This window comes from Callorhinus ursinus, unplaced genomic scaffold (genome assembly GCF_003265705.2).
Source record: "Callorhinus ursinus isolate GAN/ISIS: 27379988/994484 unplaced genomic scaffold, GSC_fseal_2.0 scaffold50, whole genome shotgun sequence".
Taxonomy (NCBI): domain Eukaryota; kingdom Metazoa; phylum Chordata; class Mammalia; order Carnivora; family Otariidae; genus Callorhinus; species Callorhinus ursinus.
In genome coordinates this window covers 10,433,685-10,452,582 of record NW_027397112.1, presented here as the reverse complement: position 1 = coordinate 10,452,582, position 18,898 = coordinate 10,433,685, and the positions used below count along the sequence as shown (strand labels likewise).

The 18,898-nt window shown below is 38.5% G+C and overlaps 1 protein-coding gene across 4 annotated transcripts in view; it reads right to left on the bottom strand.

The window, feature by feature from the left end:
- KANSL1 (KAT8 regulatory NSL complex subunit 1) overlaps nucleotides 1–18,898 on the bottom strand; it is a 179,595-nt gene that overhangs the window by 13,501 nt on the left and 147,196 nt on the right. For all 4 annotated transcript variants that reach the window (XM_025890027.2, XM_073883116.1, XM_025890028.2 and 1 more), the window contains 3 exons: nucleotides 17,538–17,650; nucleotides 16,567–16,762; nucleotides 186–357 (listed from right to left, as the gene is read on the bottom strand). In XM_025890027.2, coding sequence (XP_025745812.1) covers nucleotides 186–357; nucleotides 16,567–16,762; nucleotides 17,538–17,650 — 481 coding nt within the window. The remainder of the gene's footprint in view (nucleotides 1–185; nucleotides 358–16,566; nucleotides 16,763–17,537; nucleotides 17,651–18,898) is intronic.

Here is an 18,898-nt window from a genome sequence, read left to right as displayed (position 1 = left end):
ATCCTTCAGGGGCACATTCTGGTCTGGTGGATCTGCTGCACCCTATCTGCAAAATTCTGAGAGACTCTGTTGACTGAAACGGATACCTTGATAGCACCTGGGTTGTACCAGGATCCTGGCTGGTTTTCTTTCATTTTGAAGCCTTTAAGTCCCATGTAAGCTTTATATTCTGTGGCCTTTCTTACCATCTGGAAACGCTAGGACTGGGTGGACGCAGGAGTCCAACTGCGAGAGGCGTTCCAGCAGAGGGGCTTCGTAGTGAATTTCTGGAGGCACGGTGATGGTGCTGCCCGAGCCACACAGTGCGCAGGAGGGGTTCACATCACAGCCAGAGCGCGTTGTGCTGTTCCGATGAACCTGTGAAAAGCCAAACAAAACTGACAATTCAGTGTCTGATAAAACCCAGCCCTCTCTCATTATCCCAAAGATTCAGAAGACTCTTTCTAGACACCTATATGCCACTACTAACCAAAAGTTCAATTGTTTTTTAAAAAACTCCCCTTTCTCCAACACACTAACCTTCAAAGTAATTAAGTAAACTTGCTTCTTCTTCAATGATGAAATCCAGTTACTTGGAGCCGGGCCCTAAACACTTACCTAGGTACCAAACTTGTGAGTTTAAAAGCTACTGAAACTGTGCTGAGAACACCTTATAAAACCTGAATGTTTCCACCATCTTGATGGTTTTCAACGGTCCCTGAGATGAACAGCTGGCGCCTGATTCCCAGATGGACATGACTTGCTCTCTCCAGCAATTTCATCCACCTAGGAGCCTGAATAACCAATCACACCTCTCTTTCTTCTTTTCACACCTCCTTCTAAAGACTTTCAGGTGGTCTCAAACAAGGTGGCAAATTTCGCTGGACTACACAGAACTCATTAGCTACATTTTAACCTATCCTAAGATCCATGGTTATAAAGTTCATGCCTAACTAATGAAAATAAATTTGGGAGCGCCTGGGTGGCTCAGTCGGTTAAGTGCGTCTGCCTTAGGCTCAGACTGTTATCTCTAGAGGTCCTGGGATGGAGTCCCGCCTCAGGCTCCCTGCTCAGCGGGGAGTCTGCTTCTCCCTCTCCCTCCTGCCCATGCTCACTCTCAAATAAATAAATAAATAAATAAATAAATAAATGCAAGCTAAAAAAAGGCAATTTGGTAATGGTGAGTGTTCATACCATAGTCTTTATGTTAAATTCAAGGAGGTAGAAATTATTCCCATTAAACTTCCTTTGTACACATGTAAGCAGGCTAAGAAATAACCTCTCCTGCTAAGTCCACAATGAAATGTAATCTAACTCTTCGAAAGACAATATTGGCGGGAAAAAAAATGCTTAAAAAAAAAAGTTTTGTTTGTTTTTTTTTAAATAAACAATTTTATGCTTTGGGGAGAAAACTTCAGAGGTCATGCTGAATGCAGGATTCCTAGACTCTAGTGTTAGGATGGACAAATCTGGCATGTGCCAAATCATAACCCATTAGAAAGTCATTTGGGCAGCATCCAGTCCTAGAAGAAAAGGACTTGCTTGTGGAACAGCACCATGAAAAGAGATGCTCTGAGCAAGGGTAGTATCATAATAAAAACAAAAGGGCACCATGGAAACTCTGCTAGCGAAAAGCCTACAACAACTCCAAGAGCGGCATTCGGTTTCAGCACAAACCTCTCTTGAAAACTGTTTGCCTTTACACACATGTACAGGAGAAAGATTAATATGAGAACAACATGGTCTTTATCAACATTCCCCAACTGCCTCCTTCATGCAACCACATAGATGGGTGGCATGCAAAGAAGCTCCTGTGAAGGTTAGACTGGGCACCTCGCACTGAAGTAAAAAGAATTTTAATAAGCTGCAATTGTAGATGCCACTGGAAGGGAAATATACCAACTAAACATGATGCTACTGTGTAGACATTAACTGGTACTGTTTTGGGAAAAAATATCCCTTGCACTCTGTTTATCAGCGCTGGCTTTCTGAAAGAGATAACATTTTGAGACAGAGCTGAGAGAGAGCTGCTGGCAGAGATGAGAACCACAGACCACACAGCAGATGAATGGGAGGAGTCAGGTAATTAGGTAGGATCCAGAAATTGCACCAAAACTTAAAACATTAAAAAAAGATTAGAAAAAGATAACCAAAATCAAAACAATCAATCTTAAGATGGAGATATGTTTTTCCTCATAAACTAACCAATGGCATCAATTACCTGTCTATATGAAAAATGAACATTCCCTTTTATGGCTGAACATACCCTTAAGTCAACAGCCAATAGACTGGGTGTAGAGGAAAAAGAATATGGCAAAAATAACAAACTAAAGGAAGAGATTAAGATAAAAGCTAAAATTGCCAAAAGAGGAAATAGATGCCAGAAATAGCAAATTTAAGAGCTGTTCTTTGGGAGTTTTCCTTCTTCCGAAACCCACCTCAAGGGTGGGGTGGACAGGAACAGACCAATTAATAATCAGATAAATTTTAAGACTGGCTTAATGAAGAGAAAAAGGAAGAAATGCAAACATATAAGAATTCCTCAAAAAAGCACTAAATTAAAAACTGGAAACTGTGTGTACATATGTAGTATGTGTGTATACAAATTATGCATTTCTGTGATGTTTAAATGTTACATATTTTTGTATTCCATCTAATAAGGGAATACCATATACATGCATAAAATAAGGGAGAGGCTCAGACAAGTCTATTTCCCTGGTCAAATCTTTAAAAACATTAAAGAGGGACACCTGGGTGGTTCAGTCAGTTAAGCGTCTGCCTTCAGCTCAAGTCATGATCCCAGGGTCCTGGGACCAAGTCTTACATCAGGCTCCTTGCTCAGCGGGGAGCCTGCTTCTCCCTCTGCCTGCCACTCTCCCTGCTTGTGCTCTCTTTCTCTCTGACAAATAAAATCTTTAAAAATAAATAAGTAAAAGTAAAAGCATTAAAGAAGAGGTAATTTTCTATTCAATTAAGATGGCTGATACTAACATAAAGAAATTATAATTCTATTGTCCTTTCAGAAAAATAATTCTTTTTAAAAAAGATTCTGAGAGAGAGAGAAAATGTGTACAAGTTGTGGGAGGGGCAGAGGGAGAGGCAGACTCTCCACTGAGCAGGGAGCCTGACACAGGGCTCAATCCCAGGACCCCAGGATCATGACCTGAGCCGAAGGCAGATGCCTAACTGACTGAGCCACCCAGGCGCCCCAGAACCTATTTGTGTTTTAAAAAATCACAACATATATTTTATAGTAAGAAAATAAATTTTAAAAATAACAAATATAAACAACCAAATCTGAGCCAAGTGGAGATTTCTGGATATCAGGATTACTCAATATTAGTATATCAATTAATATAATTTCATTTGAATTTAACTTCACTTAGATGTCTTAACAGGTACCTCAGTTCAAAACTGAGCCCCTGCTCTTCCCAATTTCTAGCTGCTCAGTCCTAAATCTCTGAACTCATCCTAAACTCCCTTCTTTTACCATACCCCATATCCAATCATGAAATCCTGCGGCCTCTACCTTCTTAATGTATCCAGAATCTGACCACTTTATACCACCTCAACTGCAATAACCCTGGTCTAAGTCAGTATCTTTTCTGACTTAAAAGGGGGGTGGTGGGGAGGGAGAATCTTAAGCAGGCTCCACACCCAGCAGAGTCCGATGTGCGGCTTGATCTCATGACCTGAGCTGAAATCAAGAGTCGGGGGCTTAACTGACTGAGCCACCCAGGCACCCCTCTCATATGAATTTATTAAATAACTCCTCACTTGTTTTCCTGCTTACCCCTCCTTCCAACTAATCAAAATACAGTATTAGGTGTAACCGTGACTTACCAGTCCTCAGCTCATAACATTCCAATGGCTCCTCATCTCATAAGGAACAAGAGCCAAAGTTCTTGCAAATGGTGCACACAAGGCTTTATACCATCTGTCACTGCTATCCCTTCTCTGACCTCATTTCCTTTTTCTTCCTGCTTCTCTCCTTGCTCACTCTACCACTGCTATTTCCTCAATATGCCAGGCAAAATTCCAGATCATGGGCCTTTCCATGGTTATTCCTCTCACCTCAGGTCTTTTTCTGAAATGCAACCTTCTTAAAAATAACCGTTACTTAGAAACATACAAGTGAAAAAAAAAAATCTTTTCTTGACTGTAACAATAAAAAATATTCTGGAGTAAGTTTAACTAAAACTTGTAAACACAAACCTTTTTAAAGCTACTAATAATCTACAAATTAATCTGCAATCTAAGTAAGGTTTTGTTGGGGAAGGAAGAGGCAAATAAGATTTAAACAATCTTAAAACTGGAACTGAAAGAATGTATGCTTAAAGGGAAAAGTCCCCATAAAATTTCTGATAAGCAAAGATAGAGGGGAGTGATTTGCCCTACCACGTATCAAAATATCTTAAAGTTACAGCAATTAAAATAGTCTGCTACAGAAAAATTAAACAGAAAGAGAACTAGACCAAAGTATACATGACAGCTTAATATGTAGCAAAGGTGGTATTTCTAAATAAATTAGTTTAGGGGTGCCTGGGTGGCTCAGTCGGTGAAGCGTCTGCCTTCAGCTCAGGTCATGATCCCAGGGTCCTGGGATCGAGCCCTGCATCGGGCTCCCTGCTCAGCGGGGAGTCTGCTTCTCCCTCTCCCTCTGCCGCTCCCCTTGCTCGTGCTCATGCTCTCGCTCTCTCTCTCCATCAAATAAAATCTTAAAAAAAAAAAAATTAGTTAAAAAAAAAAAGGAAAAGATGATCAATAGAAAACTGTGCATTAAGGACACTTCCACAGTCTAGGTATCACACAAGACTCCTATAGAAAACATGCCCTGCTCACCCTGCCCTGGGTGAGCTCACTGTGAAAGATTACAAAGCAGACCAAACACAGACTGATGTGTGGCAGTCAGGAGATGCAAAAATGGGGACAACTGGTCCTCAATAAACTAGAAATGGAGTAATTTTTTAAAAGTCATTTCTAGCCCAACATGGAGCTCGAACTCAGGACCCCAAGATCAAGAGTCCCATGCTCTACCCACTGAAACTGCCCGGCACCCCTGGAAATGGAATAATCTGAAAGCGATTTTAAAGTAAGTATATTGGCCAAAGATGTGGAAACCTCATGTTCTCTACCATTGGCAAATATATACATACTTACATGGTTCTCTTAAGAAAAAAAATAAAGTACATTACAGTTGTTCAAACAGATAAAGGAAGGAATGAACATCATAAAAGAACAGGAAAGGATGGAAAAAAAAGGATGATTCTAAAAGTAACCAGAAATAAATTCTGAATGAAAACCACACATTGGGGTGCCTGGGTGGCTCAGTCATTTAAGTGCCCGCCTTCGGCCTAGGTCATGATCCCAGGGTTCTGGGATAGAGTCCCACATTGGGTTTCCCACTCAGCAGGGAATCTGCTTCTCCTTCTACCCTTCCCCCCTGCTCATGCTCTCTCTCTCAAATAAATAAAATCTTAAAAAAAAAAGAAAAGAAAAAAACCCACAAAAAACCAAACTGACAGGTTAATAGTAAACTAAACACAGCTGGAGAAAAACCTGATGAATAAAGGGAACAGTCACAGAGGTTTACGGAGAATAGAACAGAGCAAGAGAGAAATGGAAATGGGAAGTATTAAAAAAAGAGATAGAGAAGAGAGAATGACAAGATCTACAACAATCTACATATAAATAGACATTCCATAGTAAAGAGGAGAAAAGAGGAAAAGTTTAAAGAAATAGTAATTTTCAAAACTCAAGACAGAGAAGAACTCTCAGAATGAGGGTGCAAACCAAGCCCCTAAGTGGCTAAAAATTAATTCATACATCTAAGTATGCCCTTTGTTATTGCAAAACATAAAAAAAAAAAACACCTGAAAGTAGGGGGTTGGGGAATTTAAATTACTAGAGAGAAGATACAGATAAACTAAAAGAATGACAAACTGACATCAGAATTTTCACCACCAACAATAAATACCGGAATGCAATGCAATATCAACCATGAACTTGTCTGTATCTAACCAGTCATCCTGGAACTTTAAGAATACATATGCTTAAAAAAAAAAAAAAAGGGGAGATGGGGAAATAAGAGAGGTTATTTATTTATACATTAAGATTTAATTTATTTGAGAGAGAGAGAGAGCACAGGAGGGGGTAGGGTCAGAGGGAGAAAGCAGACTCCCCACTGAGCAGGAAGCCTGATGTGGGACTCGATCGTGGGATTCTGGGATCATGACCTGAGTCAGAAAGCAGTCGCTTAACCAACTGAGCCACCCAGGAACCCAAGAGAGGTTGTTTAAAAGTATAAACCTGCAGTTAGTAGATAAGTGTCCTAGAGATCTAATACACAATATAGTGACTAGAAAGACAACAGTACTATATTGTAAATATGCAAAGAGACTAGATCTTAATTATTCCCACCACAAGAAAGAAATGATAATTTTGTGACATGATAGAGGTATTAGCTAAGGCTACAATTAGTTGGCAGGCGTACTGCAGTATCTATGATCAAATCAACATGTTGTATACTTTAACCTTACACAACGTTACATACCAAATATATTTCAAAGAGAAATAGAAAGCAGACCAAAGGACACAGAAGACAACACAATTATTAAGTGCAAAATAGAAGTTAAATTTAGAACCCTGAAGTCAGCAAACGGGATATGGATATACTCACACCCACACAAACATTGTCTTTTTGAAGGAAATGTGGACTATTTACAAAAGATGAACTAAAATTATGTCTATCAACATGGAGGTCTTGAAAAGGCAACAGTGAATTAAACACACACACACACCCCAAACAAGTTGCAGAATATGTACACCATGATGGCATTTATATAAATTTTTATATGAACATTAAACTAAACAATACATACTGCACTTTGCTCATGGATACACATATACGTGTAGTAAAAATCTAAGAGAACCTGACCTGGGAGTATACACAACCAAATTCATGATAGTGGTTACCTACGGGGAAGGAAGCAGGTAGAGGAGATGACAGAGGATAAAACAAACATTGTTCATCCGTAATTTTCTTTTAAATATTAAAAAAAGATATTAATATTTAAGGTGGTATACACATAATGATTGTTTTATCATTCTTCATACTTTATAGAATTAAAAAAAATTGGGGAAGGAGGCAGGTAAACCTGCTAAGCTTTTCCATATACAGGGAATTGAGGTTCTTCACACAATTTCAGTGGTGCAGAAGAGCTCCAGAAAACTGGCAGAGGGAGTAAAATGAAGTCCAACTATTTTCTCCAACTACAGCATAGGTATGTTAAGTATGAAAGTTGCTGAAACCCAGTAACTGAATTAGGAATAGCACCTTTCCAGATTTAGAATTAAGAAAAAGATTCAACCAGCACATGAGTAGCAGAGACAAGGACCAATGGCCAGTGTACTGAGTAGAATAGTGACCCCCCCAAGACCCCCCCAGGTATTCATGCCCAACCAGAACCAAAGAATGTGACCTTATTTGTAAACAGGATTCTTTTTTAAAGATTTTATTTATTTATTTGACAGAGAGAGACACAGCTAGAGAGGGAACACAAGCAGGGGGAGTGGGAGAGGGAGAAGCAGGCTTCTCGCCGAGCAGGGAGCCCGATGCGGGGCTCGATCCCAGGCTCGATCCCAGGACCCTGGGATCATGACCTGAGCCGAAGGCAGACGCTTAACGACTGAGCCACCCAGGTGCCCCTATAAATAGGATTCTGATGTGATTAATTTACCATGAAGTGATACTGAATTTGGGGTGGCCTTAAATCCAATGAACGGTGTCCTTATTAACACCACGTGAAAACACAAAGACACAGACACACAAGGAAGATGATCACGTAAAAACAGAGGCAGAGATAGGAGGAGATATGCTGCCACAAGCTAAGGAACGCTAAAGTTTGCTAGCAAACACGAGCAAAGAAAGCAGAAGGTGGCAAGAGAGGACTCTTCTTTAGAGAACCTTCAGAGGCAGCAAAGGGCTATCACCTTGATTTCAAACTTCTAGCCTCCAGAACTGTGATAGGAAACAAATACACCCAGCTACTACATTTTTCTAGTGAAATCACCAAGTCTGGATAGATCAACTTATTTTTTAAGAATAATGAAAGAAAGAAAAAACCCCCTCAGCTTTGGGACTACGAACAGAATACTGCAGAATAAGGGAAAAGGAAGCAAATCTGAAAAATTCAGAAAGAACATACCTCCAGAAAACTATTAAACAAGTCTGGTAAAACAATTAATGAATGAAACTTCTCACATCTCCAAGAGCGTAAAAGATAACACAACTTCTGTTACATGGAAACAGGGAAGATGAAGGGCAGTAAGATGACATAAAAAGGAAATATAAAATCTGAAAAGAAAAAAGAAAAAATCTTAACTACCCATGGTAGTAGAACTAAAACCTACCTAAGAGGAACTATGGTCAGAACTAATGATATGGAGAATTAAAATAGAATGTGAGCAATAAACCTGTCTTTCTTCCTTTATACTACAGGAGAACCAAAGAGATGAAAACCATGACAGAAATGTTAACAGCTAACATCTGAGTACTTATTATGTGCATCCAAACTCTACTAATCACTTCCACGTTTAATTTAATGATGACACCAAGGAGCAGCAGGTAGTAAGGGCTAAACAACAGGAGAGAAAACAGTTAACATAGAGATAAATGGAATACTTCCATTTCCAACTACAAACTTAGGGGAATCAAGAACTAAAGCTAGTATAGAAGACTTGATAGGACCATATTAAAAACCTGCAGCACTGTCCACTGCAGTTTTGCAATGATGAAAGTATTCAGTATTTGTGTGACTTAAATATGGTAGCCACTAGTCGCATGGGACGGACCACTGAACACTTGAAATGTGGCTGTGCAAATGAGGTACTGAATTTTTTATCTTAATTTTAAATAGCTACACATGGCTACAGTAGCTACCATACTGGACAGCGCACAGCAGAACTGGTTACCAACATAAAGGATTGAAAATAAGACCATTTTAATTCTATGCCAAAACAAAACAACAAATAATCACCCTCCGCCACCGCCAAAATACAGTGAAACAGTTTTAAGGGACAAAGGTTATGAGCTAAGAACCTGAAACATGGTCAAACTGTTGTTGTAATCCTGAAAAACCAGAAATTAAGATTAAGAACTCAGTAAGTTGGCATATTAAGGTATAAAAAAGACTATCAATAAACAATGAAATGTTACAGTCAAAATAAACCTAAATAAGCCTTTAAGTCCAGTTTTAAAACTTAATATAAAATGAAAAACTTTTTTATTTAATAAAATCCCCATTAAAATCAAAAGACTTTATGGAGGTTAAAAGAAACCATGATGTTTTAAAAAACAAAATGCTAAAAGTAAACGGGTGAAAAAAATCACATACTATAACATTAGTATTAAGAAAAGTAGAATGTGAGGCAAAAACTACTGGAGAGAGAAGCCTTAAGTCACTAACAGGATATAATTACATAGAACTCCAGACTAGACACCAATGACATTTTTTAAAAAAATCAACAAAATATAAGCAGAAACAACAGAAACACCACTTTAACCCAAATACTATAAAAATTAGTAATTAAATAACGAAAGGTTTAAAAAGAAAAACTAACCATTTTGAATTTGGAAACTCAATCTGTAACTCTTGGGAAAAGAACTCAAAACTCACTGGCAACTTACAAATAGCAAAAAGAATACTTCACACATCAAAGGCTGTGGAATGCCATCCAAAACTACACTCAGAAGTAAATTCAAAAAGTTGAATGCTTTTATTATTACATAAGAAAGAACAGAAAATAAATTAAACATTTGAATAAAGGCAGAGAGGAGAGGAAAAAAAAAAAAACCAAGACCACAGGAAGAAGGAATTATCAGCAAATAACTCATCTTTGAAATGTCCAATAGGAAAACTGAAGACAAGATTAATCAAGTAACAGAAGACAAATATAATTAAGGCTGAGACATGGACATAACTACAGATAACAAGGACTTAAAAATTAAGAATGCCTTCTATAAAATTCTGTATGAGTTAATTTGAAAAATCTGATAGATAGACAATTTTCTGCAAAATAGATGCTGGTCTCAGATGGTCTTTACCTTAAAGTTCCAACAAATTTTAAAGAAATAGATACTTCCCAAAAAATCTTTGAAGTTTTCCAAAGCACAGAAAATGGTAAAGTGTCCCAATTCATTTTAAGAAGTTATCCGACATCAAAATTAATAGTGAAATTCTAGAAGTATCACCATGAGGGGCACCTGGGTGGCTCAGTCGGTAAGAGTCTCACTTTTGATTTTGGCTGAAGTCATGATCTCAGGGTCATGAGATCCAGCCCCATAGTCTGGCTCAGCACTGGGCTGGAGTGTGCTTAAGATTCTAACACTCAATCAATCAATCACAAAGAAGAAGAAGAAGAAGAGAAAGTATTGCATTAAAACCAGGAATGAGATGCCTCACTGGGACCAACTATTTCCTAACACCGCTCTATAAGTACATCACATCTAGTCAAGGAAAAGGAGTAAGAAGTGTATAAAGAGGTATCACATTATTTGCTGGTGATAGATAGCCTATCTAGAAAATTTAAAATAATCAACCAAAACACAGAGTTCAAAGAAGTGTTCAATTACAGAAATCAACAGCACTTACAAAATAACACTAAGAGAAAAGATCTCGTTTGCATCACAAAAACATCAAGAATGTAGGAAATATATAAAAACTGAATGAAGAAATAAAATACTTGGATACATGGAGAAATTCTTTGTTCCTTTAAATAGCATAAATTATGTTAATTCTCTCTGAAGGAGTTTCCATTAAAAACCCAATGCAATGCACATGGATGAATTCCACAAAGTAAAGCTCTATTCACCATTTTCTGTTAATTACAGAATATTAATTCAAAGCATTAAAAAAATTCTTTTGGCTTGAGGACAGTTTATAAATAAAATATCAGAGCTGCTTCTTCTATTTATTTTATCTTCAGCTTTTCAAAATTTGTCTGTGTCTTATAATGACTGCAAATGTCCACATGGCATTCCTGCTCTTTCCCGAAAGTCTGACTAGTCCTGAAAAAGTTAGGCCTCCCAGACCTATATAAGAAGGCCCTGTCAGTAAAGAATGTATCTTATTTGATATCAAATTATTCACTTTTATTTTTCTAGTTTTTTAAGGATTTTATTTGAGAGAGGAGAGAGAGAGCAAGAGAGAGTGCATGTGTGGGAGCAGGGGGAGGGGCAAAGGGAAAAGGAGAAGGAGAACCCTCCAGCAGATTCCCCCCCAGAGTGCACAGCCCAACGTGGAGCTCAAGTGCCATGACCCTGATATCATGACAGTAGCAAAAGCAAGAGTCAGCTGCCCCAAATTCTTCACTTGTAATACAAACTCAAAATCATTTTAGTTCTTTAGTATTTCAACCACAAATATCATGACACTGTGCCTTAAGAGAATGTCCTACTATATGTAATGTCCTGTATATCCTCAAGTGTGATACAAGAGGAAGAAGTGAAAGACCACCGGGAATTCTCCAGAATCCAACTTTAAAAATTTAACCCAGGGGTGCCTGGGTGGCTCAGTTGAGCAACTGCCTTCGGCTCAAGTCATGATCCTGGAAGTCCTGGGATCGAGTCCCGTGTTGGGCTCCCTGCCCAGCAGGGAGTCTGATTCTCCCTGACCCTCCTCCCTCTCATGCTGTCTCTCATTCTCTCTCTCTCAAATAAATAAAATCTTAAATAAAATATAATTTAACCCAGAGCAATCCTCCTATAATTATCCTCCAACACAAACAATAAAATTCCAAAATCACACCAGAGCACCGCCAAACCATCTGATAAGAAACGCTACCCCTATGTTTATATAACAGCATTATTTATAACAGCCGGATTACAGAAGCAGCCCAAATGTCCATCAAGAGATGGATAAACAAGAGGTAATGTGTGTGTATGTACACGCGCGCGCACACACACACACACACACAATGGAGTAATACTCAGCCATAAAAAAAAATCTTGCCATTTGCAAGGACATGGATGGAGCTAGAGAGTATAATGCTAAATAAGTCAGAGAAGACAAATACCATATGATTTCATTCATGTGGAATTGAAGAAACAAAGAAGGAAAAAAAAAGCATGAGAGAGGCAAACCAAGAAACAGATTCTTAGTTATAGAGAACAAACTGATGGTTACCAGAGGGGTAGTGGGAGGGGGGATGGGTGAAACAGGTGATGGGGATCGAGTGAACTTGTGATGAGCACCCAGTGATGCACAGGACTGTTGATCTACTATACCCTATCCTGGAAATCAATATAACACTATATGATAACTATACTGGTGTAACACTGTACGGTAACTATATTCTAAAGAATTCTCTAAGAAAATAGAAAATTCTAAAAAGAACTGTACGATCTTAAAAAAAATTAAAAAGAAATGCTATTAAGGCCAATCCAAAAATCTCATGGCATGTTATTTTTTTAAATAATATCTGTACTATGATATCCTTATTTTATAAAATAACTGTCTAACAAAATAAAAAGCAACCCCATATTGGCCCCACATTTATTTTAAAACTTTTATTGATTTGAAATTTCGGTATCTAGAAACTAATGTTTTAGATTAAGCTGTAAATATCTACCTCATAGAGGTAGAGCAGGAAATAAACAGTAATGATACATGTTACATAATTTCCCATTGTTTCTTCACTGGCTTAGCTAACTGCTAACATCTACCAAACCAGATCCCTGACAGTGATGAAATACTTGTTCCAATCTGCATTAATATTACAATAAAATGGTGATACAGGAAGTACCCCCATGTTCCCCCCAGGCCTTACTGATTTCCGTGGAAGATAACCCCACTCTCCCAATCTCAAAGCTCTCAGTCCTCCCAGCTCTGATATTCACAACATCTTGATAATTCTTCCTTAGGACTAGTTTTGAAATCTACTGCATCCTGAGAGCTTTGGAGCCTTCAGACAATATTATTTCCTCTAGAATTACTATTGTTACTAGTCCTTCTTTCTGACTCCAGTCTCTTTTATGGCCAATCTACTCCAAACATAAACTACCTGCACACTTTATCTTTTTAAAAATAGCTTATGACACTTCACTGCTCAAAACTAAAATTCTCTAAAATCTAGATGGTAAAACCCAAATCAACAGTTTGGGCATGGGGCGCCTGGGTGGCTCAGATGGTTAAGCGTCTGCCTTTGGCTCAGGTCGTGATCCCAGGGTCCTGGGATCGAGCCCCGCATCGGGCTCCCTGCTTGGCGGGGAACCCGCTTCTCCCTCTCCCTCTACTGTTCCCCCTGCTTGTGCTCTCTTGCTCTATCAAATAAATAAATAAAAAAAAATCTTAAAAAAAAAAAACAGTTTGGGCATTCAAAGCCTTTCATTATTTACTGATAGGTCTCATTCCTATTTATTTCCAACAAGTTCAACCTATTGAACCCCCTTTGCTGTAGTCATTCAATTTAACATACTAATGACATAAAAACAGCCTTTTAGGAGCTAAAGAAATGTGCTACTACACTAAAGTACATCTCAATTGTAAGATATACTATAATTTCAGAAATGTTGGTAAAACTTGATGGAATAAAATTCCAGCTGTAATTCAGTTAAAATGACTGTCCTGGAAAATTGAGTGAGTTGAGTTCCCTAAAGTGAGTTTTACATTTGGATCTAGAGTGAAGTAGAGATAATTTAGAATATGTAGTTAAATCAGTAACCACTGACATTAAACATCTGTTTTTCACACTCTATATACTCGTAGGTCTACTAGTAACCACCTTTCTTGGGTAGGTAGGAAATGTGGTGGGAGGGGCACTAACAAAGGTACTTTGAGTTAATCCAGAAACATGTAGTTCCTGTTAAGATTCTTTTTTTTTTTTTTAAACATGGAAGCAAATCCTATTACAGTGAGTGTGAACTCAATGCCATTTACCAACATCAGAAAATGGTTTATCTGTTAACTTCTTTGCTATCTAGGCTCTGTCATTAGAAAGTAAGATCCATTAAGACAAGGACTTCACCAATGAAACCTGAAGAATACCTGGAACACAGCGGGCACTCGACAAAGTGCTGTCATTAGAAAGTAAGATCCATTAAGGCAAGGTTCACCAATGAAACCTGAAGAATACCTGGAGCAAAGCGGGCACTCGACAAAGTGCTGAATACATCTGCTTGGCAAATCCAGCACCACAAGATGATAAAAGGCAAATATCACGGAGCAAGGGGACACAGTGAGCAACCAAGAGACAAAATGGCCGTTGCCTCCAACACTGGCAGACCTCCAGCACTGCTGTTCTAACCAGTGAATGGTTTGTTTCTCCAAACTCACTTTATTTCTTTGTCTTATTTTCCACGTAGCTTACTTTCCTTGTAAGGATGATTGTGTTTTAGAAACTGGCAGTGGAACCGAAGAGTCTTTAGTATGCTTTATATGTCTCTCCAAAAGTACATGAGATCTTAGGCACAGACTGGAAGAATCTACTGTCAATAGCAACAAGGAAGGTTTACTAGATCACAGATTGAAAAGAATCCAGGAGGCCACCCTACACCACAGAAAATTTTTATAAAAACCCTAGATGTCATGACACAGTAGGACAAGCAAACTGCCAAAACAGAGGAAGGACACTATTTCCCCATGAGGTTTTTTGTTTGGTTGAGGGTTTTTTTATTGTTGTTAAAAGCATCACAGTCATGATCAAAAACCACTTTTTTACATTTGACAATAATGTACCATTTTCTCGCTTTCTCAAAATCAACTCTTTAACCTTTAAGAAAATAATTTAGATTTATAGGACTATTAATAAAAAATTGAGACTCAAATGTCAATATGAGAAATCTGCCAAATGCCTTTTTCTTTTCTGATATTTTGGTAATTTAGGAATTTTGAGGAATAGACAAAAGAAAATGGCATAACCTGATAGTTAATTTTAACTTACAATGCTTTCCTTAAAAAAAAAAGGCAAAGTTCTGCAGTTCAACTGCATACTATAATAACAACATAAACCAAACACTGAAAATCCACTTTCCAGATATTAGTGGTTCCAACAATTCTCTCCCCTCTTGTCAGTTTTCTCATGTGTAAAAGCTCTATCACAAGAAAGATTTCCCTTCAAATAAGCTATTTCTCTGCTCTCCTTTACAGAAGGAGACTTTCTTTGAAAGTGTTATCCTAAACAGCTCCCTCAATTCTTTGCCTCCCATTCTCTCCTGAACCCACTCCAAGCAAAATCTCACTCCCCTCCTATTAGCAAAACTGCTCACACAGATCTCGAACAGCTCTAACCCTACCACACCCAACGGTTGGTTCGCAGTCTTCATCTACCTGGACCTGGCTACAGCATCTCACACACTCCCCCACTGCTCCTTCCTCTCTGACACATGTTGTTCATTTGCCTTCCATGTGTCTCACTTTCTTCGTTTTCCTTCTACTTCACTCTTCACTCCTTCCCAGTCTCTTCCTCATCCTTAGAATGCCTCAGGCTTAATTCCATCATCTGAGCTCCCCAGCAGTCCCGATTCCCTTCGTCTGCTACATTTTTCTCCCCAGCACTTAACACTATAGGACATACCATTATACTTAATTTATTGTTTTATTCTCTGTTTCTACCCACTAGAGTATTTCAGGAGTGTAAACATTTTTATCTGTTTTTGTTTTGTGTTGTATTCCCAGTACACAGAACAGACCTAGCTCGCTGTAGGAGCTCAATAAATATTTGTGGAATGAGTGAACAAGTGAACAATAACAAAAGTGCTAACAGTAACAGCCTCTTTGTACCAGTAACTTACCACCCAGATACGATACCCTCCACGAGCAAGTTATATTCATTTCATTTAACCCTCAAACAACCCTATGAGATCCCTATGAGGCCTGGGGGGGAAGGAAAGGGTCTGGGGAGGAGAGTAAGGGGGTGTTAACAGGCTCCAAATCACAAAACTACCAAGTGGCAGTGCCAGGATTCAAACCCATGTTTATCCTCTTCAAAGTTAATGCTCTTAACCACTACATGGTATTAATTTTACTAAAGTATTAGTTTTCTAATACTTCATTAGTTTTGGAATATATCCAACTCTGTTATTTGAAGAGGCAGCAATCAAGTTCCCTGCACTCATGAATAATCTCCATTTTCTCTGTGAAGACAAACATTCATTTAGTCATAGCAATTTAAAAATTTTAATGGAGACTCTTATTCAAAAGGAAAGCATACCACATCGCCATTTTCAGTGATAACAGGACAAGTGGGAAGCATATCACCCTCCTTCCATGTGTTGATGGCAGCACTTTTCTCCCATTTATATTAAAGAGCTCAAACCAGTGATTTCCAAACCTGGCTCAAGAACGACCTGGGAGTTTTTTGTTTTTCTGAAAACAAGAGTCCCAGGCCCAACTTTAGAACAACCAAATCAGAATCTCTAGGAAACAGGTGTCAGGAACCCAGTATTTTCTCAAGCTCCCCAGGAAACTTGGGTGGTTAGCCAAGTTTGGAAAACACTAGTTAAATGAACCAAAGTTGGCAAGAGACTAATAATTCTATCTGAGCCTCTGGCTCACTGTTTAACAATGACCAAGTGTCACTGGTACTGACCTTCCTGGAAAGAGGAACGATGCTGTTGGGTCGAACAAGCCTTCGTTTCTTACAGCTCAGCACAGGACGTGTTCGGGCTGCCACACAGGTGCCATCAGTTGATGAAGAAACTAGATTGAGTCGTTGCTTTTTTTGTAACTGTTCTTCAGCATCAGAGATGTCACCTGGAATGTGGTCTGCCAAGATAGGCTGAAGACTATACAAGGGGAAGGAAGAATATTCACTTCTCAGAAGACAAGGAAACAAAGCCTCTAATACCGGTTCAACCTCCTTTGCTTATAGATGTTCACAGACACAAACAAGTATTCTAGAGCAGATGCATGTCACTTCTTAATATAAGTGTGTGTGCAGTGTCTGTGCTTATTTTTAAGACTCCTGGTTGGCATTAACATCATGTCTGAAAAGTGCAAGTCAGTAAGTGATAAACTCAGGTTCTAAGTGATTAAGTTCTCTTCTACAACAGAAACACCAAGAAAATGAAGAAAATTGCAACTGGTAAGAAAATAATCTTGAAAATGTTAATGAGCTGCCTAAGAATCAGTTCTTCTGTAAAATTCGACTTTTAGGGATGGGTACACATTGTTCACTTGTAGAGGGATTCCTTCAACTTTCATAAATACAGATTTACAAACACAGCCTTTAGGGATCTAATCCATCCTAAAGTAAAAGAGTTTATGTAAACACTTCTCAAGAATTCTACCAAGACCAGAACCAACTAGAACGACTCACAAAAGTAGGACCTATTATTTTTTCTCCATTGTGAGTTAAGTTTAGGCTACAGTAAGTAAAAGGGAACTACACTAAGCATGCTAATTAATGTATACTTGCTACAGTAAGCATGCACAATACTATTAAGCAATAAGGCTTCTGTCTTTAAACCAGGGTTAGTCCTGGCTATGGATAACTAAGAGCCCCAAATTCATCTTTTACAAGCCTACTGCACCATAGGAAGTAGAAGACATAAAACTTACGTGTTAATAACTCCATTGACAGGTCTCAATGCTCCACATGATTTGGTAGACAATGACTCTGAAGGATGACCAGAGGCACCATGGTTTTCCAGTGGCTGAGAAACGGATTCGATCTAAAGGAGAAAGATAAAAATACATGATAACATTTAACCAATAGCATCCAGACTGAAAAGTAGCACCATTTCATTATTTAAATGAAACACCTCCAATTTCAGACAACTAACCTGCAAAACCAAATATGTATGACTGGGAAAAAAAAACAAAAACAAAAAAACCCTAAGAGAACTGGCTTTTGCTTTGGGGTGAAGAGGATAAGGAAACAAAATATTCAACAGACTAATATTAAGTGCTTACTGATGGGGAAATGCTTTAATGATTCCATGGAACAGAAGCCTAGCAAAATAATTACGTGGTAACAAGAGTCTTCAAGGGTCAAGAGGATACACAGGTTCAGTATCAAGGCAACTAAGAGAGAATGTAAACGTAGTTAATACCTGCTTAACTTGACAGTGTATGCTGGAACCCTCTTTCTAGAAAACCATACTTTGTGTAAATATATATGCATATACTAAAATAGAAAAAAGTTAATAAAAGTGAATAACTAATTACCTGATGCTATCAGTTAGTAACTACTGTCTCTGGACTACACAAATCAAATACATGCTTAGGACATAAGCTGAAAAAAAGGGAGGTGGTAAAGAATCTGGAAAAGTTTGAATCCGACTATTTCAAAACAAATTATGTATTCATTAGGCTCAAAAGGGATAGGCAGAGCCATGAGATGTCAATCATGTGGAGTCTCTGAGTTACACTCAATAAAGCCACAGATACACCACTTATCCCTCCATTCTGGTGTTGCTGGAATACCACAGAAAGGCGGTGGGTCTTTGTCTCCTTACAACTCAAAATGACTTAGGGTGTGCTTAAGTTCTCCTCTCTGTAAATGCTACCAGTCCATATCAAAGCCAGTATTTTGAGGCTGAAATTCTCTTTTTTAGTATTATTTAATTTCTTTTAGATCTTTATACCCCTGGGGGAGAAAACACCAAAGAATCTGCAGAACAGAGCAGTTGTAGGCAAGTATCAAGAAAGGACAACAGAGGGGAACCTGGTGGCTCAGTCACTGAGTGTCTGCCCTCGGTTCAGGTCGTGGTCCTTGGGTCCTGGGATCCAGCCCCGCATCGGGCTCCCTGCTCAGCAGAAGCCTGCTTCTCCCTTTCCCACTCCTCCTGCTTGTGTTCCCTTTCTCACTGTCTCTCTCTCTCATATAAATAAATAAAATCTTTAAAAAAAAAAAAAAAGGCAAGAAAGGACGACAGAGGGGAGCCCGAGTGGCTCAGTCGGTTGAGTGTCTGCCTTTG